Here is a 25,115-nt window from a genome sequence, read left to right on the forward strand (position 1 = left end):
ACGAGACGCGTGAATTTTTGATCCGACGATCTCATTCGAGACGAAGCTATACGTCGCTAAGCTGCATTCTACCTCGTTACAGGTGGAGGAGTATTTCTCGATGCTGCCAGAAATATCCGTGCCCAGGTTAGGCACGCCTGGTGAACGATACAGGGACCGACAATTGGCGATTCAATTGCCTAAGCAGGACTTAGCCACAGCTTATTGTCGCCATTTGAATCCGAAACACGTCAACAGCGCCGACGACTTTATGACGGCAAGGAACGAGATCGCGTTGGACATCGGAAGCGTGCAGGAAATACTCGAGACAGATATCGTGAGTTTCAGCGCGGATGTCGTTGCTCTGCGATGTCGTACCATTTTATCGCGTGAAAAACGTAAAATTCTCGCTTGTTCTCGTAGAAGCCGTTCTGCGGCGCGTGTGACTCGCTGTTGTCATATGGCAGTCTCGTCGTGTCAGCGAGCAAGTTGGAGCTCTTCTATCATCCTGCCTGTTTCCGGTGCACAGAATGTAAGGAACTTCTCGTTGATCTCGCCTACTGCGTCCACGACAACACTCTGTTCTGCGAGAGGCACTACGCCGAACAGCTGAAACCCAGGTGCGCGGCTTGCGACGAGGTAAGTCTCTGCGAATCTCGACCCTCTGCGACGATTAATGGCAACGTTTGAGTCGAGGAAATGAAGTAAGAGAATCGAGTAAGAGAAATGAAGAGATTTTTCAATTTCGCGCTCGAACGAGAATCAACGACAGTAGTACCGGCTGTGTCTGGTCAGACGAGCTTACCGCGTAGCGCCGGTAAGACAGCGATCGGCCGTACCGAAACGTCTTTATCTACTGAAATCTCCTTTATCGACGGTAGAGGCTCGCTAACTCTTCGATACATCGAAACGAATGTCGATGCACGCTTCGAATTCCCACGCGGGAAATCTGCAGTGTTCGCGAAGATAAACGATAATCTCTATTTTTTTTTTTTTTTTTTGTGTGTTAATATTTACGAACCAGCAGCGAGACTGGTTCGTTTCTCTCGCGGTTTTTCCATCTACGGTTACGATCCAGAGAAAGAATGAAAGAAACTCGCGCAACTGTTTCGCAAAGGTTTCATCTCGTCGGCAACGGATTACTGTCGCATTGAGAAAATTTGAAATTTCATCGTGTGACCCAAATGCGCGCAGTCAGCTGTCAAGGTACACATAAATCGCGATTCGTGCCAAGCTCAGGCCGGTTTACAACTCGTAAGTGTACGCGTACCATCGCTTACGAGCTTACCGACGATTTATCGTCGACATTGACGGGAATGCCGCAAATAAATTTCCATCGAATAAAATGTAGTACAATTTATTCCGTATCACGATTCTCTTGCGCCTGTGCGGGAGAGCGTCGAACAATTTATTCCAGCGAGAAACCTCTTTGTTTCCTCTTCGGAAGCACCTTGTTATTCTCCGTGAACGGTCTGAACGTCGATCGTAAACAAATCTAACTGCTCTTAAAATACTTGGAACACGATGATATTAAGTATCGCGCAGTCACGAGGCGTTGTCTCGCGCATCGCGCGGGAACTGGGCCGCTTTCGGCTTTATTTAGACAGGACGGAAATAGGAATCGTGCAAGATAGAAGCCGAACACATCGGTACAAGCACGTTTGTCATCGTGGCCACTGCGCAATGCGAATCATGTTGCAGTAACGAATGTCCGAATTGGCCCCGGATCCGTCCTTCTATTCATCTCGATTCATCGCTGACTCATTTTTGATACACATTTGCAAACGTTGTTCAGATCAACTCGTGCATTCGCGTTCCTCGAAGGGAAGACTGGAACGATCAAACAACTTTTGCCAGCATTTTCTTTTTTCATTGAATCGGTCTGATTCGATGAAAAGATCTCGAATATTCTCCGTTCGAGTCGAGAAGCTTCGAAGCTTGGAACGCAGCTGAACGGAGATGTCGCGACGCCTCAGCTGTCACAATTTGTTATCGCTTCTCTCTCGTTCGTGTAACGCGTTCGAATTGGTTTCCTTCCAACCGGAAACCCGACGTGTTCAACCGTACCTGCGGCCGGTCGGTAATCTATTTTGATTTCTTGTCGAAGCTCCCACCACGGATCGGTGTCCAGACACACCGAGAAGACCGTTCCCGTCTTTTCTTAGAGTCAGTCAATTGGAGGCGAACGAAAGGCCTAGCAAACCACAGAGAATAAGCCAAGCAACTGCTGGTTCTTCCTCTCGTTCGATCGGAACAATCTCGGTCGCGTTTGCCGCGAGTTCGTACGTGCGAGATCGCGTTCTTAGATTTTGTTTACGCAGCAGCGAAAGGTGGTTGCTCGAGTTTCGGTAAGTGAAGTGAGCCACAATCAGCCACACACGAGAACCACTACCCCCGCTGAGGACAACGACTCGATCCCCCAAACGACTCTGTGATCGATACTCTCTCTCTCTCACACACTCTCTCTTTTACTCCTGTATTTGAAAATAAAAAACAAAAAACGAATTACAACACGCATTACACCCATTACACCCTACCCAACTACTCGATTCTTCAATCACCTCTTCAAATTTACAACGAGAAGAGACACGCGTGACGAGTGTAGGGTCGCGAGGCTCGAGCATCATCGTCGATCATTACGGAAGACGTTCTGAGCCTCCGACGGGAGACAAACGGCCTTTATAGAAAAGCGTGTCGTAACAGTGACGCAACGAATCGTTATAGCATCGCTGCTGTAAAATTCTACCGCGTTGTCTATTTCGGGAGCGTCGCGGTTCACGTGCTACCGCCGTCTACTGCGCAAAAATCGCCTCTCGTGACACCGTTTGACCGCCGGCGTGCTCCTCTACTATGCTTGACCGCTCCAACTTGCTCTAGAAATGTCGCAGATCGACCCCTTCTCGCTCTCGCATTCTTTGTTTAATCGTCTCTAGCTAGAAAACAAAAAACACGTCCGAAGTGATGGAAGGCGAATGATGAAACACGCTGCTAAGCGTACCCTCCTAAATCTCGTTTGATTTATCGTCGACGTCGAGACTAATATTGTTTCGCGTCGATTCGAGAGACAGGAACTTTCGAATGTGATTGAACTTTATTTGATTTTCGGTTAGATATGTCTTTCTTCCCGTAGAAATTTGGTCGGGCAAACTTTTTGGAATGCGTCGGATTCAATCGGTCGTGCGCGAGAGCGATTTCGAAAATAGCGCGACGCTGTTGCAACGCGAAGATGAATGGCGTGAATCCGGGTCACCGGAGTCAACCGTCAAAACTACTCAAACGAGAAACTAGTGTCATCCAAGACGAGCAAAAGTACAGTACAATAATCGACGGTACAGTGTTCTACCTAGGTCTTTGCACTCGACAAACAGCTTCCACATTTCTTAGACCAATGTATTTCTCGCGCCTAGATTCATCCTAGGACGAACTGCAGATCGATCGATCGGGAAAATTTAATTAGCATTCGCGTTGAAACGGCAGAGCACAACGTGTAGAAAATCTAGGAGAGAAAAGCCCGTTCGCAAGGCAAACACGATGATAGCATCGACGAAGCGTCGAACGTTGGCTATTCTCGGGTTAATGAGTCATTATCGAAAAAGGTACATGCACCGAGCTGTATCGCGTAAACGCGCGGGCGCCTGCGCGACAGACATCCGATACAACCCGGAACGGATGAATGTCTAACGATGAAGCTTCAGTTTCGTTTCACTGAAAATTCTCCATTCTGCGCGCTTCGTTTCGCCAAGTTTCACGCGAGATGATTAATTTCAATTGGAACGAAGGCTTCGGTACTAAGGTACCAAATCTTTGATCCGAGAGTCGCAGGTTGAAAGTTTGTTCGCGGCGGTTGCTGATCGTGGTGCCTGGCACCAGGTGGAACGAAGGGAAGGTCGCCCTGGGAACACCGTGGGCTGTAAAGTTTTCAGCGGTCTAATTCGGTCGGGCTGGCGAAGTGGCTTCGCTAGAGATCCGGTGGCACGCTTTTCTCCGACCGTGGCACACACGTTCGTTCGATCATCGACCGAAATAACATTGGCATTGTTCCGTTTCCCTCCAGAGGAACCGGCGTTCGTGGCAATCCGGTCGATTAATTTCGACTAATTTCGATTAATTTCGACCATTCGCCACACCGCTGTCGTCGTACCTTTCGTTTGAATTTTCACGTGTCGAATCGATTCGCCACTCTCGTCCCCACGAAACCGACCTCCGCGTACAAATTCGAGCGGAAGGTCAAGGTACAATTCAAGGTTCGATTTCTTTGCCGAACGTTTCATGACGTGGTTCGTGACTGGAGAGAGAGAAGTTTAAATTTGGAATTACAAATATTATATATCGCTTAGTTCACTGCCAGAGGGAACCTTTTCGTGAATCAGAACTGTTTGTCACAATGCTGTTGACAATTGCGTCAGAGGAAACTAGGCGGAAGGAGGAGGAGAAAATTGATTTTATTTCCGTCGAGACGTTTGTTATTCCGCGTGCCAGGTGTCCACGAAACGATACGAGCTACCATTTACTCGAGTTTTCATTCGGGAGCGGGCACTTCTCGCGAGACGTCAGCACTTTCCTCCGTCGAACAGAGAACGATAACATCTCTGCCTTGGTTATCGGATTCTCGGTTGTGTACTTTCCATTCACAAGCCGTTCGGCTCAATTAGCTGTTGAAATTACGCGAAAAACCAACTCGCTCGTCCAACTCGTCCGAAATAGATTTAACGCGCGAAACGAGTGTGTCGAACGAGGCAGAGGGCAAAGCTCTCGTTCGTGCCGTCGAATCCTGTTTTACCCACCGGAAATAAAAACACTCGTAACGCAAATGACAACGTAAATAACTTTTACGTTAATTCCCCTCGGGTGGGAATCCACTTATTCGTATTTATGCGATAAATTAAACTGAAAGTCGCGCAGCTAGCAAAATTTTTTCCGATAAATCGCGTCGAAAAGTGACGCCATCGTGATGTCACGCGATAATAAGATTTGAAATCTTATCAATCCAGCAATGTTCTTCGCGACGTGACTCATCGATTTCTATCGCTTTAGTACGTTGATAGACAAAAGGAAAGACGATTTTTAACCCCTTGCGCTGGCAGACTAATTGCGGACCATAACGAGTGACCGAATCGTATAGAATAATTTGTCGCTTTCCTTTTCTTTTAAACTCGTCGCTATGACGAAATTATTAAAAAGTAACGAACGGGTTGCATTTAAATATGCTTAGAACTGAGAAAATGTTGCAATTTAGGACGAAAAAATTCTCGACTTGCGTGATACAAGAGGTTAATTATTTCGATATTTGTATTTCATACATCCTAAAAAGGATAGTTTGTTTAAAATATCAATTCAATGCTATTTGATAGTATTCGATAGTATTTCGTATGTTAAAAAGGATAGTTTGTACAAAATATTATTTATTTTAATCCCTTGCGCTGGCAGACTGATTGCGGACCGTAACGAGTGACCGAACCGTATACAATAATTTGCCCCTTTCTTTTTCTTTTGAACTCGTCGGTATGACGTCACTGGATAGAAATTATTAAGAAATAATAAACTTATCACTTGTTTTGCCTGTGTTACATTTAAATATACTTAGAACTGAGAAAATTTTGCAATTTGTGAGAAAAAATTCTCGACGTGCGTGGCACAAGAGGTATTAATTATTTCGATATTTGTATTTCATACATCCTAAAAAAGGATAGTTTATTTAAAATATTAATTCAATGCTATTTGAGTATATATAGTATTTCATATTTTAAAAAGGATAGTCTGTTCAAAATATTATTTATTTTAACCCCTTGCGCTGGCAGACTGATTGCGGACCATAACGAGTGACCGTACACAATAATTCGTCGCTTTCCTTTTCCTTTGAACTCGTCTGTATGATATCACTGGATAGAAATTATGAAAAAAGTAACAAACTTATCATTTGCTTCGCCTGGGTTGCATTTAAATATACTTAAAACTGTGAAAATATTGCAATTTGGGAGAAAAAGTTCTCGACGTGCGCCGCACGTCGTTCCAGCGCAAGTACAATCAAAAGGAGCGTTGCGGCAAATATAGATCATCGAGAGTTCGATAAGCCGCGCGGACGCGCTGGGTGTTTCGATATCTGTTTGGACGAGCGCCAGAGAGACGTACCGCGCGCAAAACGTGTATCGGACGGACCGGTTGATTCGTAACCGATGAAGTAACCGAAATAAAATCGCGCCCCGAGTAACGCCAGAAATTCGGCCGCGCATCTCGGCCACGTAAACAAGCCACGTGGAATTTCCACCCGTCGAACGGTCATCACGTTGACGAAATCCGAATGAACGCAGCGACGCGGTGAATGGAGTTGGATTAATTGATCGACGCCGCGCCTCAAAGGTCGCGCCGTCGATTGAACTCGCAGGAAACTTTCTCTCGAAAAGTTTTCACTCGCTCGTCGAAATCGCGACGAATTTTTCGAACGCGACCTCGCTTGGACGCGTATCAAGTTACGAATCTTTGGCTTTTGACGAAATGATCGAGCTGCCAAACATCTAGGTTCGTCTCTCTCTCTCTCTCTCTCTCTCTCTCTCTCTCTCTCTTTGGTCGCGACGTTTTCGTGGAAATATCGAAACAACGAGTCGTACAGCAAGTTTCGAAGATGCACGCGAGGAACGATCGAGTCGTTAAGAATCTTCGGCGTCGATCGTAATCGACGATCGGTCGACGACGCTCGCGGCGATTGCCAAATCCGGCACCGTTAATTACCTCGAGCGAGTGATCGATCGCGACGTGGTACGCCGCATTAAGGACAGAGATTCGCGTCCAGGGACATTCGAGCTAACTTTAGCCTTAGCCACGGTCCGCTCCTCTCGAGTCGAACGTTACGTCGACATAACTCGAGCCGAACGGCCACCAGTTTCGGCCCCGGTCCGAACGGTTTGCCCGCGGAAAATAAAACAGTTCTCTGGCCGCCATCCGGCCGCATGGATAAGCCGATAATCGCGTGATCCGACATCGCGTCTCTCCTTGAGTCGCTCGATGAGTCGTTCGACGTCTCTCTCTCAGCCTGCTCGAAGAGAGAGGCTAACGCCACCGTGGTGGACAAGTGCGCGTGGGTGGTGGGTGCCCCCCCTAGGAAGTCGTGTTTAACTCCTCCGTGTCTCGTCTCTCTTTCCTCTCTTTCTTCTTCTCTTTCTTCTGCTCGACGACCGTGCGTGACGTGTCACTCACCTCGGAGGATCACCCAAGCGACACCAGGAGGATTTTGGATCGAGATCTCTATGGATCTAGCGCGCCGGCCACCGAGGTTCCCTTCGTTTCTCGACATCGACGACTTTCGCTATATGCTCCCGAGGGGATTGCTCTTGTAAAGTCAGCCCTGGAGCGGTCTCTCTTATGCTCTCGAAGAGTGACCAGCTCGCAGAAAAGAATGATAGGACGAAGCACGATCGACCAACCGATGTTCAACCGATGTTCAACGTGGTCTCGGCGTGGTGTTGAGTGATTCGCGCAAGGAAGCAACACACACACCTCACGTTCCTCAATGATAATTCAACAGGTAGAGGGATCTCCTTTCCGGTAGAAGGTTTCTTTCTTTTTCCCCGCCTGCGAACGATTTCCGCTTCGAAGAGATGGGCTTGATGATGTCGATACTGATCGGGTGCGTCGGGATGCTCGAGCTGTTTGCCTGTCTCCGTCACGTCGCCGACAGCCTCGTGATCAGGATCAATCAACCGGTCACTCCGTGTCTCTCGTATCACGAGCCGAACGACAACATGAGCACCCACGACTCCATCTGCAGCTACAGCCACTCGACCGACGTGAATTTGCCGCGAGGCGCCAAGCACAAATTGGAGAACCTCCACGAGTACAGTTTGCGAATCAGAACGGAGCTACGTCGTTTGGACAAGAGCTTCGATTACAGCCGACCACTGTCCGAGTGCAGTATCAAGGATTTCCTGTTGCCCGCCAGGGCAAGCCCGGATTCCAGACTAAGTCCGGACTTTGAGTATCTGGTACGGGCGAGTAGCGACTTGCGAGATGACAAGGAGATACGATACGAGAGGGAGACGTCTTACGAGGACGCGGCTGAGAACTGGCGCGTCGAGAGTAGTTCGAGAGATCGGCCGTTGTCGGTGATAGCGCCACCGGAACCGGAAAGATACGTCAGAGTACCGACGCCGATCCCCTTTAGCGTGGACGACGAACTGTCCAGCTCCGGAGCCTCGAGCGACGTCGGCACGTCGTTCGACAACGACTCTGGAAACGAGGCGCCCACCATGAGATCCTTCGAGTCGATCCCATTGATCAGACGGTACAAGACTCCCTCGGAGGGTGGATCGTCGATAGACGAGTCCGACGACAACGATCGACACGCGAGACGCTCTAGGAAACCGAAAATCGGGAAATCTCACTCCAAGTCTCCCGAGTCGCCGAAATCCGGTGAACCGGGGATCGAGGCGATCGCCGATCGTTCGAGAAGTTCCGAGAACTTGCGCGAAATCGAACTCGAAAGCACCGAGAAACTGGACGCAATTCAAACAGGCGAGATTCAAGGCGAGTCGTCGGCAAGAGGGACGAGCCAGCGGAAAAAGATCAAGTCGTCGAGCACGATCGTGAGGAAGCCGACGAGATTGAAGTCGAAGGACGCGCAGGTGAGCAAAAGCGCGGAGAACCTGACGGCGAGGAAGTCGAAGAAGCACCGAGATCCGCAGAGACGAAAGTCGGATATCTCTGTTCAAACGAGCAGCCACCTGAGAGACGAATGGACCAACACCTCCCCTCCCCCGAGCAGTCCGATGTCGTCGTTGTCCAGATCGGAGAGTCGAAGAAGCGTGTCCGTTCAGGTGCAGACCAACTTCGAGGATCTCGAGCAACTTGCGCCGCCTTGCTTGGACGCCTCGACCGAACTGCTGGAGAGCTCGGCTGTTGGATTGTCCGAGAGCAGGAGGGATCTCACCTCTCGGGATCGTTTCGGCAGAAGAAGGACCTTCAAGAATAGAAGATTCGGATCGGGTTCCAGAGACAAGGCCGATGACGACGATGACTATTCGATGAGCAACGCGACCCGGTTGGTCGAGAGGCGCAAAGACGAGGCGCGTCTGCTGAAAATATCCAGCTTCGAGGAGGCGGACGACGAGGATTATCAGAGGATCCGCGACATCCTAACGGAGGCCGACTCGAGGGAGTGCAACGAGCGGGAGAGGAGGAAGGGATCGAGGACCGCGTCCTCGTTCGAGGACGAGGAGTATTGGGACGCGGAGGATGTGAGTGCAAGAACTGGACCGATACGGTACTCGATAACGGATCCCGATCGAAATCTGGCTTTCTGGGTAATGACGCAACCAACGAAGCTCCTCCCCGATGTCTCTCTCCGATGTACACTCGTTAGACAATGATATAATACACCTCTCTTAGACAATGAAATATTGCGATTGTGAGAGAGAAATACCCACACACCATATAACTACTCCTCTCGCCACTGTATGCGTATATGTATATGTATATGGATATATATATATATGTACCCGTATGTATATATATATACCCGTGACTCGACGTCTGTTGCTACACCATCACCCACCACCACTCAATTATCGAGATGTTTGGGAAGATCCAAGAGATTGACAGAGTAAACACAACCCACTCTCCAATTATACCATTTGGTATCGATCTTCGAGAAATATCTATCTTCGAAGAAGATTGCCAGTCGCCGATTGTTAGAAATCTAATGTACCATAAAGTCTAAAGGAAAAATATCCAGAAAGATTAATTTTCAACCCACTGTAGAGAGAGAGAGAGAGAGAGAGAGAGTTTGAAAAGCGTCGTGCTTTAAAAGGTGCGACATTGTCATTGACATTGACTTCTACCCTGCTTAATCTCGCGTAACACTTGGCAATCCCAACATTTTTTTCTTTTTCCTTCTTTTCTTTTTTTTTTCTCGTGCTCTGCGTATCGATCTAACCACGACGGTAGTTGTAAAATGGATCTTCAGTCTTTCAACGAAGCCTGCGACGATAAATCTTCGACGCGCGAGGCAGCCGGCCATCGCAAACACAATCGCAAATCACGGAGACTCGTGTTTTCACCGATGGTGCCGAATTCCAAGCGAATTCCAAGTCGTTTGTCAAAACGTCCGATCTAGTAGAGTGACGGCGACGAAGTCGTAAAACGATTCGCAGGGTGAGAATCGCTTTTGGCCGCGTCGCGCGAAAATTCGCCGCGAGTGTCTTCGATTCGATCGAAAAACCAGCGTCCGCGTTTGGCCAACTAGAGAGAGAGAGACGATGATTTTACACGGACGGTTGCGTAACGCCTTGCAGCCTCGGCTACGGCCGAGGCCAATGGCGATCTTGCACTCTTGCTTGTCGTTCGCTGCATTCCCGCGAGACCGCGTTGGGAAACGCTTGGAATTCTACGCTGTTACGTGGAAGGGGGAGAAAAAAAAAGCGGGGAACGGGAGGGAAACGAGAGAACGCGATCTCGATTTTCCCGCTATGCGGAATAATCGTATCCGCCGGCGCCGTTCATTGGTGCCGTGTGCCTCTCCGTGTGCGTGGGGTCTCCCAAAATATCAATCTCACGCCCGTCTGCAAATAATGTGCGTATATATCGCTCTCGTGTTTCACCGAAAAGTTTTACCTGAAAAGCGACATTTTCGCACACGTTCATCTCGCAGAGCTCGAGATGGCAGATATTCGGTACTTGCCCACTTGATCACGGTCGGACATTTTGAGAAATTTAATCGTCGAGACGACAGTCGAGACGCGCCTCGCCTCGCCTCGGTATTCCACTATTTTGGACGACCTGATTTTTCAGAACGGCGTTGTATTTTTAATCGGCCCTCTTCCGATATTATGTTACCGCGTCCGCCGTAACGGATTCCCCGATCCGCGTGGGCGATCACGTCCTCCTGTCCACCGGACCGATTTTCATTTTCCAGCTATTTATAAAGCGGCCGGCGTTCCTGAAATAACTGCGACGATGGAACGGCGATTTACCGTGAAAACGCGATCGTAACGAAATCGAGACCGCCGCCTAAATCTTCCACGGCCGCGCTGTCACGATTCTCCCTCGCCGGGACCACGGCTAGAGTCGTTTAAATCGTGGTTAGAACATACGAACGACCGACCCTAGTTTAACACTAGATTTACGGACATTTCATCGTATACCTGTTTCTCAATCGATTTAATCACTTTAGAAACAATTTGATTAACTGTAATTGGTAAATTTAGTTATACATAGATGTTATACACTTACGAAATGTTTATCATATCATTCTAATATTATAAATGCAACGTACGGAGTAAATATCATTATAATACAATAAATAGAATCATGGCATTATAATATTGTTAATATAATATCATTATAATACAACATACGGAGTAAATATTATAATATAATAAATACAGTTATAGCATTATAATATTATTAATATTAAATGTAATCATATCATTATAATATTATAAATACAACATACGGAGTAAATATTATAATATAATATAATAAATACAGTTATAGCATTATAATATTATTGATATTAAATATAATCATATTATTATAATATTATAAATACAACATACGGAGAATATATTATAATATAATAAATACAGTCATAGCATTATAATATTATAAATACAACATACGGTGTAAACGCTCTTGAAAAAGTACGACTAATGCCGAGGCCATTTTGAAGTACATCGTCGTTGCATTTGAGATACTAGATTTTTGAAAACAGTAAGCATGTCTCCATTCGTTTATTACTAGAATAATCGTTTCGCGAATGAAACAAATTTGTTGGGATTGTTTGTGAAACAATTGGATGGGTGCTAGAAATAGACATGTCACGTACGAAACTTCAAACTTTCGAGGTTTGAGAAAATATATGTATCCTATTGATGAGAATCAACAAAAATTGCCAGGATCGTAAAAATTGTTTCAATTTCGCTTGCACGTAAAATCAGAATCCCGTGAAATTGATCCGTATGCCGTAAACCTAGCGTTAATAATCGTCGCTGAGAGAACGTGGGTGGGCCAGCCAGCCACTCGTATTGGTGATGTGCGAAACATTCCGACCCAATTACACTGTGAATTCTTCACAATCTCTTTAGGGAGGAGGTGGTTCTATTTCTCACCCCAACGCTAAAAATCCAACGCAACCGGGAACCAACCACCTGTTTGGCGTGCGATCAACTCGGTCGATTTGACCAAGAGTTTCAGCAACTCGGACGATCGACGATATTCCCGATCCCACTTTCACGATCTTTTCGGATCATTATGAATCACGATAGTTTACAGACGCCTGCGAATTGCTGCGAGTTGCTGACACTTCGCGCCAATTCCGCGATAACTGGTCGTAACCGGTGATCGTAAAGCTTTGATGAAAACATTCATTTCAAAGTGTCGGTGTCTGATCGATGGCGTGGTATCGCTTCCAATTCGAGACACGTCCAATTCCGATCGCAAACGGAAATCGTAACTCGCGAATCTCGCGAAAGAGTCCAGAAATATCCGCCGTCAAGTGGAGAAAACAGGATGAAAACGGAGGAGGCAAGGAGGAAAGAGCGGCGAAGAAAGAGAAAAGGAAGAAACGGCGAGGTTTCAGGGAATGGGAGCGACGTCGCCAGGAACCTGTAACCTGTCGCAGTCGGGCCGCTAACGAGTCGAGCGGGCAACGAGGAAAGAGGTGGACGAAACAGCGAGTCGAAGAGAGAAAGGGGGGTGTCGTAGAAAAGTTGCACCCGGCACACTGCATCGAGAATCTCGACGAGCAGGAGGAAGAGGAGGAGGAAGAGGAGGCAGCGAAGGAGGAGAAGACAGAGGAGAAAAGAGGAGAGCAGAAGAAGTTGGGGAAGATGGAAAGAGAAGCGATGAGAGAGAGAGAGAGAGCGAAGTGGAGGGTGGTGGACGCGCGCGGCGAGTTTCTGGAGTCGTCGGGACGCCGAAAATAGCGTCCCGATATGATGACGCCCGGAGCGCGCCGATCCTAGATTTCAGTCAGTTCGCAAGCTCGAAAGCAGCTGGGTACACACGGGACACACGCTCCGACCACACGCTCCGGTTTCGCATTTCCAACAGAGGCGGACAAGTCGGCCCTCTCCTCCGTTTCCGTTCCTCGAACATCAAAACCGTTCGTCGAAATCTCTCGCTTCTCTCATCTTCTCCGCTGCACGTCCCGGCTCCCTCTCGCTTTTCCTCCTCTCCTCTCTCGTCTTCCTCCTTCCGTGGCACGATCTGTCCGAGAGCGAGTATCCTCGCGAGCGAGATATCGTTGAAAACCGCGCGAGACAAGCAACGACGAGCAGCACACGATGGCGGACGTGGACAGTGTAGTGTACACGACCACCGAGCGCAAGGTTCGCAAAGTGAAGAAGACGACGAAGCGCAGGGAGAGCCACGATCAGAACGCCGAGGTCACGATCACCGAGGTCGACAGCACGCAGAACAACCATCACGCCATCGAAGAGTATGTGCTGGCTGCAGATCTAACTCGGATCGGCCCGAAACACACGTTTCTCGGCACGAGCTCTTCCCCCCTCCCCCATTTTTTTCTTTTTTTTCTCGCGCCACGAGAAACGCTTTCCGTTTGCGATCGAGATCCCCTCGGCGAAGCGAGATCCTGGCCCCATCGCCCGCCACTCACTCTCCAACGTCGTGTGAAACTCTCCCGTTTCGTTGATTGTTCAAGTTCCAAGATGGTGAAACTCGCGTGAGGCGAGCAGAATCGGTGCTCTCGGCGACGAACGAAAACAAGCTTTTTGGCCGCGAACTCGCTCTATTTGCTTTCAGGCGCGACCTACTTTTACCTCGGTAACGAAATTCCTTGGCTCCGTTCGCCCAACGTAAACTCGTTCTCGTTCTCTTTCCACTCGTTTCCCGTTCGTTTCGTTTCTCTTCGTTTCAAGCGCAACGAGAACATTGAAAAGTTTAAAGGGGCGAGCAACGGATTCTTCTTTCCGGGGGTAACTGGCCAGTTTCTCGTTCCCCGAGGGACGCTCTTCTCTCACAGGAGCGGAGCTCCGCAATGAACGACCGCGTATTTCATACCGATACATGATTATGCATTTTCTTTACGCCACGATTATATGCTCCCGTACAAACAATACTCAGCCAGCACATACAACAGCACTCAACCAAGGTACATATAACCAGCAGATCTATCGCAAGACACTAGTCGCTGATACGCTAGACACTGCAGCAACGAACGAAAGAAAGAGAGAGAGAGAGATCGCGAGGAACTTTGCGGTTTGGCTGGTGGAAAGTTTCGCGAGACGAAAGAGTAAAAACGATGCCGTGAGAGGGGCAATCATACGTTGTCGTACGAGAACGTATCTGTCTGTCGTGGAGAGAAAAAGAAAGAAAAGAAAAAGTTCTCGCCGTAGAGGTTCAAAGATTTCTCGAACATCTCGTATTGCCCAAAAATTCGTCGCCGAAGAGAGCGACGTCAGCTCCCGAGTTGATTTTTTTCTTTTTTTTTTTTTTATATATATATATATATATTTCGATTGTATCGACGCATCGATGAGATCGGGTCTAACGAGCATCGCGAGAGAAACCCCACTCGGTGGTAACGAAATCGTCGTCTAAACAGGCCGTCTTTCTTCTTTTCGTTTCCAGTTGATTTTCAGTGGCGAGTACACGAAGGCGATGAACAAGGACTGGCACAGCGGCCACTTCTGTTGCTGGCAGTGCGACGAGTCTTTGACCGGGCAACGCTACGTGCTGAGGGACGAGCACCCTTACTGCATCAAGTGCTACGAGAGCGTTTTCGCCAATGGCTGCGAGGAGTGCAACAAAATCATCGGTATCGACTCGAAGGTACGTCTACGTATCCAACGATTTCGACTCGTTTCGACCACGATGATTGTTCGTACCATTTTGTCCATTTTTTCCCAACCAAAAAATCTCGAGATCGAGACACAACTTGCGCGCTCCATAGAAACGCATCTTCCGTGAAACTGCGACGATCCGTGCGGGTTTGGACGTTATCCAACAGGGCGGAAAACCAATCCAGTTTTCCCCCTAAATTTAGACTCGCGCGGCACACGGCACTCATTCGTCCATCGTTCGATCCTATCCGCGCGCGATGAAAAAAAAGACGCAGACAGAAGTATTAGTTATTGTTATTTCGAAGAATACCTCTGTACGAAGCGAGCGATCGTTCGCGCGGATGCCGCGGAAAAAAAAAAATCGGTAATTATTCCGCTGGCGTGTAATACGCGAACGGGCATGGGCGTTTCACTTACTCATTCCTAGAAATAGAAACGATGATGCAGGTACCGCTGATTCGAGAGCTTATTTCCGTTTCTCTTCGTTGGTTCTTCGTCGTTGTTGTTCTTCCTATTTGGCCGAGAATGTTCCGCGCGGGCACAGCGTTCCATCGCTGACTGGTTTCTTCGTGACAAATCGACGTTTGTCACGTGGCAGATCGTCGTTCGTCAACTCGAACGAAAACGATCGTTTTACGCGGCAAAAGACCAAACCGCCTCGCCGCGAGTGACACACACACCGCGCTTATAGGTAACGTTCGCGAATCCCGAAATGGAAAGCCGCAGTTTCGATGTCCACGCGTTTCTCTAACCCTTTGCGTACTCCAATTTTTTTCCTCAACAACTTGCAACAACTTCGACTTTTTTGGCTTCTCACGCACATCTGGTAAACTGTTTGTTTGAAAGTAATTAATTAATTACTGGTAAGAGTTGGTGAACAGTTCTATTCGAGATGAATTATCGTTTTATAACGTATGACCGTTCAGGAAGCTAAACAGACAATTTTCACTATGTATAATATATACTGGAATCACTAAATTGAATCGTCTTCTTGCTTTTTTTACGTTTCGATAGAACGATATCATTCATCGTCAGAATCAATGCTCGATGTCTCGAAATTATTTTTATATTGATCAAAAAGAAATTCATCGTCGCTACTATCTTCAAATAATTCGCTTTCTATTACATCTTTCAACATGATATATTTATTCAATCAGAAAAAACGACAGTAGAACGTGTAATTAAATAGAATTTATTTACAATATTTTTATCTCCCTTTCCAGCATAGGGTAGGCCAAAAATCCACTTCCTACTAAAATAAATCCGTAATTCGTTTAACTTGCTATTTGTTTAACGCAATTGGCAGTCAATGTTTAAAAGAAATGATTTTTAAAACATAATAGAAAGAAAATCGTGCTTGAACTTAAATTTAATTTTAAATTAATAAAATTAGTTTCTTCTTATATTTTGATGTTTTATCAAAGAAAAGAAAAAAATAGGTGGGAAGAAACTTTTGGCCCACTCTGTACATCATCAAGTATTGTCTGTGCTTGGATTACTTGGAGTGCAAATGGTTAATAGATTCACGTCGAAAACGTATCACGTCGAGGCGTTCGCCTCGAATCTACTTTCCAGAGGAATCAGAAATTTCCTTCAAGTCGCAGAGATCGTGAAAATTCACGAAAAAGTCGAGATGCTGTTCTACCCTTTTTTTTCATCTGCTTTTTCACCCCTATTTTCCCCTCGTCACCTGCGTCTCTTCGTCGCTTGTTTCGCCGCGCGAAACGAAACCGAGCCGATCGCCACCTCCGTGAGACGAGAGAACGAGCAGACGATAATCGGCCGACGAATCGTTCGCAGGACTTGTCGTACAAGGATAAGCACTGGCACGAGGCGTGCTTCCTCTGCAACAGGTGCAGAGTGTCCTTGGTGGACAAGCAGTTCGGTAGCAAGGTGGACAAGATCTACTGCGGCAACTGCTACGACGCCCAGTTCGCCAGCCGTTGCGATGGATGCGGCGAGATCTTCCGTGCTGGTACGTAACCCGAAACCAAATTCTCTTCGCTATCGCAAAAATAGCCGGAACGCGAATAGTTTTTACGCGTCGAGTGTCCAATTATATTCCGGTGTATGTGTTCCGAAACGACGGGAACACGATCGCCGCGTTCCTCCCGAAATAATTCATTCATTCACCCGCTGTCACCACGGTACGAGACAGAGACCCGGTCAAAGACGATCGATCAAACCACCTGTTTTTCGAGCAACGACGACCCCCGATGAGAAAATGAATCACGACCGTAATTACCAGCGTGACGCACACATACGTACATAGAGACTGTAGACGTTGGATTCGGCATTTCTTATTAAGGCAACCGAGTCAAGGCTCGGTTCAATTATCGCGAGCCTTTTCAAAAGGAAAGGAAAGACTCCTACGTCCTCTAATTCCATCGAGCTCATGTCGTTCGATGTGTGGAGAGTAGTTGGAAAATTATTTCCCTGTGGATCGACACTTACGATATTGTTTGTCGGATCGACTATATCGAGATGGATAAATACACTTGATTTTTATTAATATAAGGAATTATTTACATTATATAAAAAAAAAAACTATAATTTGTGTAACATGTTCGGCTCCGTCTTGAACGTGTTAAAGCAGAGATCGAATCGGTATTACAAATACCGATATTTCTAGGTAATTATTATTTTATTATCACAATGGAAACTAAATGCCAGTATGATGATCATTAAAGCGACGTTATAACCGGTATAGTTGTATTTCGGTATAATACCTATACTAGTACTGGTGAATATTATCAGAATAAAGAGACACAAATTAAATAAAATCGTGTTTCAGTGGAATCGAAATTGGACTTGTGTAATTACGCGTGTGAACAAATTGCACGCTGCAGGCTGAGAAAGTTCAAACTGAATTAGACTTGTTAATGCCAATGAGAACTAAATGAAAAATGCTTTCTGATAATGACATTTTTTTTTTAGATTACAATCTAATATCGAGTTCAGAGCAAAATGAAAGTGCTTAATGTTATACAACAATTTATGTGGAATTTATAATTTATATTATATTAATAATTCAAAAAGTTTAAATATATAAAATATACAAATAATATATAATATGTAATGTATAATATATAAAATTTATAAATATGTAAATGATACATTACTAAAGTGAGCGCTTTTTGCACAAATATTCTTCCCTCGTACATAAAAACGAAAAAATATATATATTTAATATTACTTCCTTGTAATACCAAAATAGAATACCGGTATTTATCAAGAAACGATAGAAAATATTTAAAATACCAATCAGAAACGTTACATCATCACCAACTCAAATATACTCGGCAAAAGTATTGAAACCTCAAAATATATATACATATCGGTATTCGATCTCTGTTTTAAAACACACAAACCGCAGACAAGCTTCCTCGTGTTTCCAGATCAAGAAAATGTTTCTATCTCAACCGATTGTCGAGATTGTGCCTCGCGGTTTCTTTTTCGCAGGCCTAAAGTCGAACGGATCGGGATCGTGGGTTAAAAAAAAGTTGACCGAGCTATTATTTTGGCAAAGGCGCGACAAGTGCTGTACCTGGTCTCTGAACGATTTGTCGCGTTGTCGTCTCGCAACCTTCGACTGCAATGATCGCAGACTGCGTGGTGGAGTGAGCACCGCGACCTATATACCGCGCGTGATTCACGCGCGGCTTCGCGACCATGCTCCAGACTCCAGGCCACGTACAGAGGTAATTGGCTCGTTAACGAGCCACGTTGACTCTTTATGAGGGAACTTTGGACCTCGGAAGAGCCTCCACGATCAAAGACGTCTCGGCGACCTTTTTCTCTCTTTCGGGAAAAGGCACGCTCTTTGCTCTCGAGGGCAGCCACTTCCGACGAGAGATTACCGATCGGTAATTCGGTCAAGTACGCAACAAGGTATACGGTTCCAATGGATCCGTTCGCTCGGCGATATTCGGCTGGGACGTGAATTGAGCTTCGAGGAACATTTACGCGAGACTATCGTCGAAGGATCGATGATCGATTTCGTGCCTCTGATTTCGACTTACGTGACGCGCGTGAGAGCGGATAGCTATGCGAGATCGATGAGGAATCGTCTGTGAAAATGACTCGGTACCAGCGTGTGCCCGTATACGGATCGAACCTCTCTGCGATATCAAATCGCGAAGATCTACTTCGTGGAAAAAAGTAGATTTTTTTTTAAATCGAGACTCTGACAACATAGCCCGAAGACACCGCTATTTGTTCAACCATTGGAAGGAAACTTGGAAGATTGCAACACACAGAAGAATCGATAACTCAATCGAACGAGCACGACTTAACGCGAAAGGTTTAACAAGCGCGACGATCGTCGAGTGCGAATTAAGTTCTGTCGCTGTACGACGTCGCTTATCAAGGAACGTGTTCTCGACGTGAACTCGACGCAATTCCTTCGATGAATCACGAGCGATTAGTTTGTCAGGCAAAGCAGTTCGTCATTCATTCGTTCGAGTTTGCTCGAACAATAATCTTTGGTGGCCGTGAATAGGAGCGGTTTAAGAGGCTTCGTGCCGCTAATTACCCACGTGTTAATCACCACGTAATCGTCCAAAGGAAATTATTCTCCAATAACGTCTATCTTGGAGATATCCTTCACCTTTGTGTGAATGTCGCGAATAATGATGCGACTACCGCAGCCGAAACGATCGACGCCGTGTCTATTGACACTTTTACGGCGGGCGTCGCATATATATTTGATTTTAGTTAGTCAACAAAAGTAAAATATCTATTAATACTAGAACATTCGTACAAAAGAATAGCACAGTTAAGAATAAATATAAGTATAGGATAAAGCAAAATAGGATGCAAAATATTATGTAAATATTATAATATGTAAAAGCAAGGATAAATGTATTTATCCAAAGAGGCTGAAATAAAAATATACATACATACATACATACATACTAGAACATTCGTATCTAAAATATATTCTACATATAAATCACTATGATTTAAATGATAATTAGAACAAATATATTTATGGACAGCTATTCTAAACAGAAGTTGATATTAATTTTGACAAGAGTACCCACTTGTAGAAAATGAAAGTTTGAAATTAGTACATAATTAAAAGAAACAGATTTGTGGACAGTTAAGTTTCTGTCGAAACAAGAGTTAATATTAATTTTGAGTACAAGAGTGCCCGCATTTTGCAAGCACTTGAAACTAAACGAAAGTCTGGAATTATATTGACGAGTTCGATTATTGTAGTATTGAAATAACAAAATGGTACAATTATTTACTTACGAACTTCTATAACGAGTTTAGTTCCAACAAATTTCAACTGTCATTTCAAATATCCTGCCGGGAAAGTGAGAATGATGCGAAATCATCATTTAAACGATCGAATTAATCCCATGACGTTCAGATTTGTTTCGAATAAATTCATTCAAATTTTTCTTCACATAAATTCATATTTTGAGAATACTCCAACACATTTTCCACATTTTTAGCAACGAAACTTCGAAAGGGACAGTGAAAAATAGATGTTCTAAGCAGTAAAATTTATTTAAACTTTGTATGATAAATTTCAAAGTTCAACGTTAGAATCTGTATCATGTGTACCACGTAGCTGTTATGTCCGCGTTCATGTAAATCTACTCTTACTCGACCGATTAACCCTAAAGTGTAGCTGACACTGGGTCACCGTTGACCCAGAACTTGAGCGTAGCGAAGAAGAAGAAAATATTCCAAAGAAAGATATTTCTCGAAATTTTGGCTGAAGCATTATATAAAAATAATATGAACATTATAGAGATAACATTCTGTACCAAAAAAAGTTGGGTGCAAAGCAAGTATAGTGAAAATTCAGCTATGGGTCAAAAGTGACGTCGCTCATTTACGTCGGCTATTCGAGGATTAATCGACTGCTTTTAGTTACTCGCTTCTAAATCTGTGGCGATGTACAATACATGCACGTTGGACATCTGACTCGAGGGAAATGGTCTCGAAAAGGACGAAAACGATAGAACGAAATCTGGCAGACGAACGAGACCGTGCCTCGGGCGCTGGAACGAACGCGCCGCGTAAATATATAAATATTCGCGGATGCGTTCCAGGATGGCGGAGAGAGAGAGAGAGAGAGTGGGTCTGGTGGAGCAGAAAGGCAAACTTATCAGCGTAGTAGAAGACACGTTGCGCGTGCTCGCGCGGTGTGCACGGTGAGTCCAGGGAGCGGGCACGCTCCGGTTGCTTCAGTGGCTCGCAAGACTCCGTACGGGCCAATCGTACGATCGGTCACCGATTTCTCCTTCTTAGCATCTGCTCTCTCGCTGAGACTTTGCGCTCGAATTCACGTTCGAATCACCGCATTTTTCGCGCGTCAGCCGTTTAGACACTATTTCTCGATTCTCTCAGGTTTGGCCCTTGGCTTTTTCTCACTTCTCGATCGCGTTCTTTTCTTTGGGAAAATAAAAAGAAGTAGACGCAGGTCTGACAAGTTTCTGACCTCTCTCTTTCTCTCTCTCTCGGGGGAGGGAACGGTGGATTTTACTCCAAACGAAACACCGGGTGTAAAAATACGCGTCACGTCTTGGAGCATTCTTCACAGTAGAAGAAACGATGATTCTTTCGTTCTTTATGACCGCGATGCGTGTCCCATCTGTGACAGTTTTACAATTCGTTTAGCACTTCATTGCTCGGCGATCGAGAGTGAGAAATCTAAAGGAGTCGGTATATCTTTCACGCGTATATCGCGATATCGAAATTTCAGTGAACGTTCTGTCGTCTTAGAAGAAGTTAAAAGACTCGTGAGAAGAAGAAGAAGAAAAAAGGAAAGATGGCCGCAGACACGTTGAGCGAACGGCTGTCCAGCAAGTTACACCTGCAGACGAAGAAAGTCGGCGAGGACAGGATAAGAAGGGCGAAGGAGAAGGACGAGGACATCGCGATATTCAGCATGTTTCCGATAGAGGGTGACTCCAAGTTCAGATGCTGCCTTGGCAAAGACTGTCTCCTGGGAAATCCGAAGAAAGCAGATCCAGGTGACGCGAGAAACGATCATGTTCTTTGATTCATTCAGACGCTCGCGCGACGAAAGGAGAGAAAAGAATAAGTGTCGTGTCCGACATTCTCCGGATCGATCTTCGAGGACATTGCGAGACCAAGTCGACGGACGCGGGGGCGACAGATAAGGTCCCGTTCTCAAAGTTCTCCTAAGGTCGACGTCGACGCGACAAACCTGCCTGCCGATCGAACAGTCACGAGCGAATCGTGTGGCAGAGAAAGAGAAACCAAAAAGAGAGAAATAGTCTCGAAAAAAAGAGGGAATTCGAGGGGCACTCGCGACCTTACGTGGAAACACGAGAGAGCACGGCCATGGGATCCCGATTGTCCGTGGCTGTGACTAGCGAGTCACGTTAATTATCATTCTGATTCAGCGACACGATTCCTAATAAGTAGATCGCCGATTGTTTATATAAAGATCAACAAAACGCGTGCAAAGATGTATAAAACATGCTCAAATTACAAAGATATTTATCGTGATATATAGATATTTAGGTAATGGTTAGATTTCTTCTTTTTTTTTTAAGTTATTCAGTGACGCGATTCCTAATAAGTAGATCGCCGATCGTTCATTTATTTTGTACATTAGGATCAACAAAATGCGTGTAAAGATGTATAAAATATGTTCAAAGTACAAAGGTATTTATCGTGACACATAGATTATATTTCATTTTTCTAATTATTCAGCAACACGATTCCTAATAAGTAAATCGCCGATTGTTTATATAAAGAGCAACAAAACGCGTGCAAAGATGTATAAAATATGCTCAAATTACAAAGATATTTATCGTGATATATAGATATTTAGGTAATGGTTGATTTCTTTTTTTTTAAGTTATTCAGTGACGCGATTCCTAATAAGTAGATCGCCAATCGTCCGTTTATTTTGCTTGTACATTACAGTCTACAAAATGCATGTAAAGATGTATAAAATATGTTCAAAGTACAAAGATGTTTATCGTGACATTCAGATTATAGGTGACGATTAGATTTCATTTTTCTAGTTATTCAGAAACACGATTCCTAATAAGTAGGATTGTTCATATATATTGTTTATTATATACATTAAGATCTATAAAACGCGTGTACGATATTTATTGTGATATATATGTAGATTTGAAGCGACGAACGCGTTCCATTTTTCTAGTTATGTCCATTTCTAAAGCAGTTTGCAGAACAGTTTTCTTCCAAATTTTCTTCTGTTGTTTCAATTTGCACTCTTAAAACTTAACGAATCCGTTACGTTCGCGAAGATATAAAATCCCACAGTAAATAACGGTCGCAAACAGAATTTTCGAGGTTTCTCGAAAGAGATCGTTCGACGAAACATCGAGTCATCCATCGAGATCGAATGGACTGCCGCGTCGTGTTTAGAGAAGAGATAATCATCCAGCGAGGCGACGAGAAAACCAAACAGACGGGTTTCTATGTTAATTATACGTTCAAGTTTTATGATTAATAGTTGTAAACGGTGATCGATTGCGTCGCGGGGAATTAATGAAGCGTCCCGATAGTTCCGGCTACGATCGCCACACGTGCCATTTGATATTTATTTACACTTTGGTTGGGGACTTGCTGGAAAATTTATTTCCCACTTCAGTCACCTCCGTTTCGTGTTCCCAGTCGCGCAGAAACCGTGTTCTCTCTAAGGAGACGATACGGATAATTTCGTTTGCTTGCGGATAATTCGCAATGCAAATTCATCTAATGAAACCGGGCGTCGTCGTAATGATAAACGACATAATGCATGCGGCAATATTTGTCGTTGGCCGATTGCGAAACAAGAATTGCCAAGAGTCCACCGTGGCGCGATTAAACAATGATGTCACCCGGTGTTTATTCGAGTCTTCGCGTATACTGGCCAAAAATGATCGCGAAACGCCATCTTTCTCGTCGATTATGTTTCCTCTGCGTGATCTAACGGCGGCTAACGTATGGAGATGGCAGCGACAAATCGATCGAGAAAGTCCGACCGCGATCGACAGGTCCGAATTAGAGGAAATGAAATAATTGATCGTGACCGATCGAAAAATCGGATGCAGTCGGATAAGAAAGTCCTATTAATAAGAGTGATGTGATTCATCGCTGCAAGCTGCCTGTTTCGTGCACGTTTTCTCAATTGGATGCACTACGATATCTATCGTGATAAACTGTCTTCTTATCGCGGCACAATCTGCCGCTGTATCGTTATCGTATCGAGTTCAGCCCAGTTTCGACGCCGCGGAGAGAAGAACGATCTCGAGTTTGCTCGCGAAGAAAATTGATCGTCTCCGAGACTCGTACGACGCGGCACGACACGACACGACACGACACGACACGACACGACACGACACGATACGATACGACGAAGAGCAAACTTTTATGTAACGTTGTGCAACGGCGAACGATTGGAAAACGGGCCGGACGCGGCCACCCCGCGTTCTATATTTCCCTGTTGCGCAACAGCTAACATTCAGTCTCGCGTCGAGTTTCACGTGTTTTCATCCTCGACGAATTCCCCGAGTTTAGGACTCGCGCGCGAGGAAAGTGAAGAGAGCCGATGCTTCGCTCTCCTTGCTGGTGGAATTTATATTTAGACTTGACGCGGCCGAGGATCGTGGCTTTCGACGGGCTATCCGAGACCTCGTGAGAGTTACTCGAAACGATCCTCGATCTCGAGGATGTTGTCATCTCTGCGGTTACCGAATTGACGCCCAAGAAATATTTCCAGAAATACACTCCGACACACCCGCCCGGCGCGTTGCTGCCTCCGATGAAAAATCGTGATTCGATATTTGAATTGAACAGGAGGAACAAGGGATTAATCCTTGAGATCGTTATGACGCCCTCCGGGTGGGGGCGATATGTCGATGATAAATCGGATCGAAAGTGCAATTTCGATCAGGGCCGATATGGCATACACCGTGAGCCAGAGCAACGCGTATAATGCGATATTACCACGTCGATGGCCTTGGACCATCAGACTTTATACATATACGGAGGTATTGCTCGGACGCAGTGACGTCACGCACCTTCTGGTTTACGGTGAACCGGAGGAACAACGCGCGGAAAATACCCACAATTTACCATCTTCTTTTTTTTTCTATCTATATCTAGATTATACAGGGTGTTTCGTAACTTGTGGGACCCACTTCGGGAGCTGATTGTACGCCTAAAAATAATGAATATATGTCCTATCTGTCTTCGTTTATGAGATACAATGAATTTTATAAACTCTAGTAAGCAAACTCTAGTAAGCTAGTTTTACCAGGGATGGTATATTCAATTTTCATAATAATCATAATTGGGATGAAGAAAACCCACATGTTATTGTGCATTCAAAACATC

General features: G+C 45.4%; 1 protein-coding gene across 12 annotated transcripts in view; it reads left to right on the forward strand.

Moving 5' to 3' along the window:
• LOC122528249 (four and a half LIM domains protein 2) overlaps positions 1-25,115 on the forward strand; it is a 94,281-nt gene that overhangs the window by 61,982 nt on the left and 7,184 nt on the right. For 5 of the 12 annotated variants that reach the window (XM_043653191.1, XM_043653185.1, XM_043653192.1 and 2 more), the window contains 4 exons: positions 83-316; positions 403-618; positions 14,560-14,760; positions 16,572-16,746. In XM_043653191.1, coding sequence (XP_043509126.1) covers positions 83-316; positions 403-618; positions 14,560-14,760; positions 16,572-16,746 — 826 coding nt within the window. Of the gene's footprint in view, positions 1-82; positions 317-402; positions 619-2,202; positions 2,328-6,816; positions 9,273-13,944; positions 14,081-14,559; positions 14,761-16,571; positions 16,747-20,982; positions 21,141-21,439; positions 21,767-25,115 lie in introns of those variants that run through there. The other 7 variants (XM_043653194.1, XM_043653186.1, XM_043653187.1 and 4 more) reach the window with 7 other exon arrangements.

Source organism: Frieseomelitta varia, unplaced genomic scaffold (genome assembly GCF_011392965.1).
Source record: "Frieseomelitta varia isolate USP_RPSP 00005682 unplaced genomic scaffold, Fvar_1.2 scaffold_247, whole genome shotgun sequence".
Classification (NCBI taxonomy): Eukaryota; Metazoa; Arthropoda; class Insecta; order Hymenoptera; family Apidae; genus Frieseomelitta; species Frieseomelitta varia.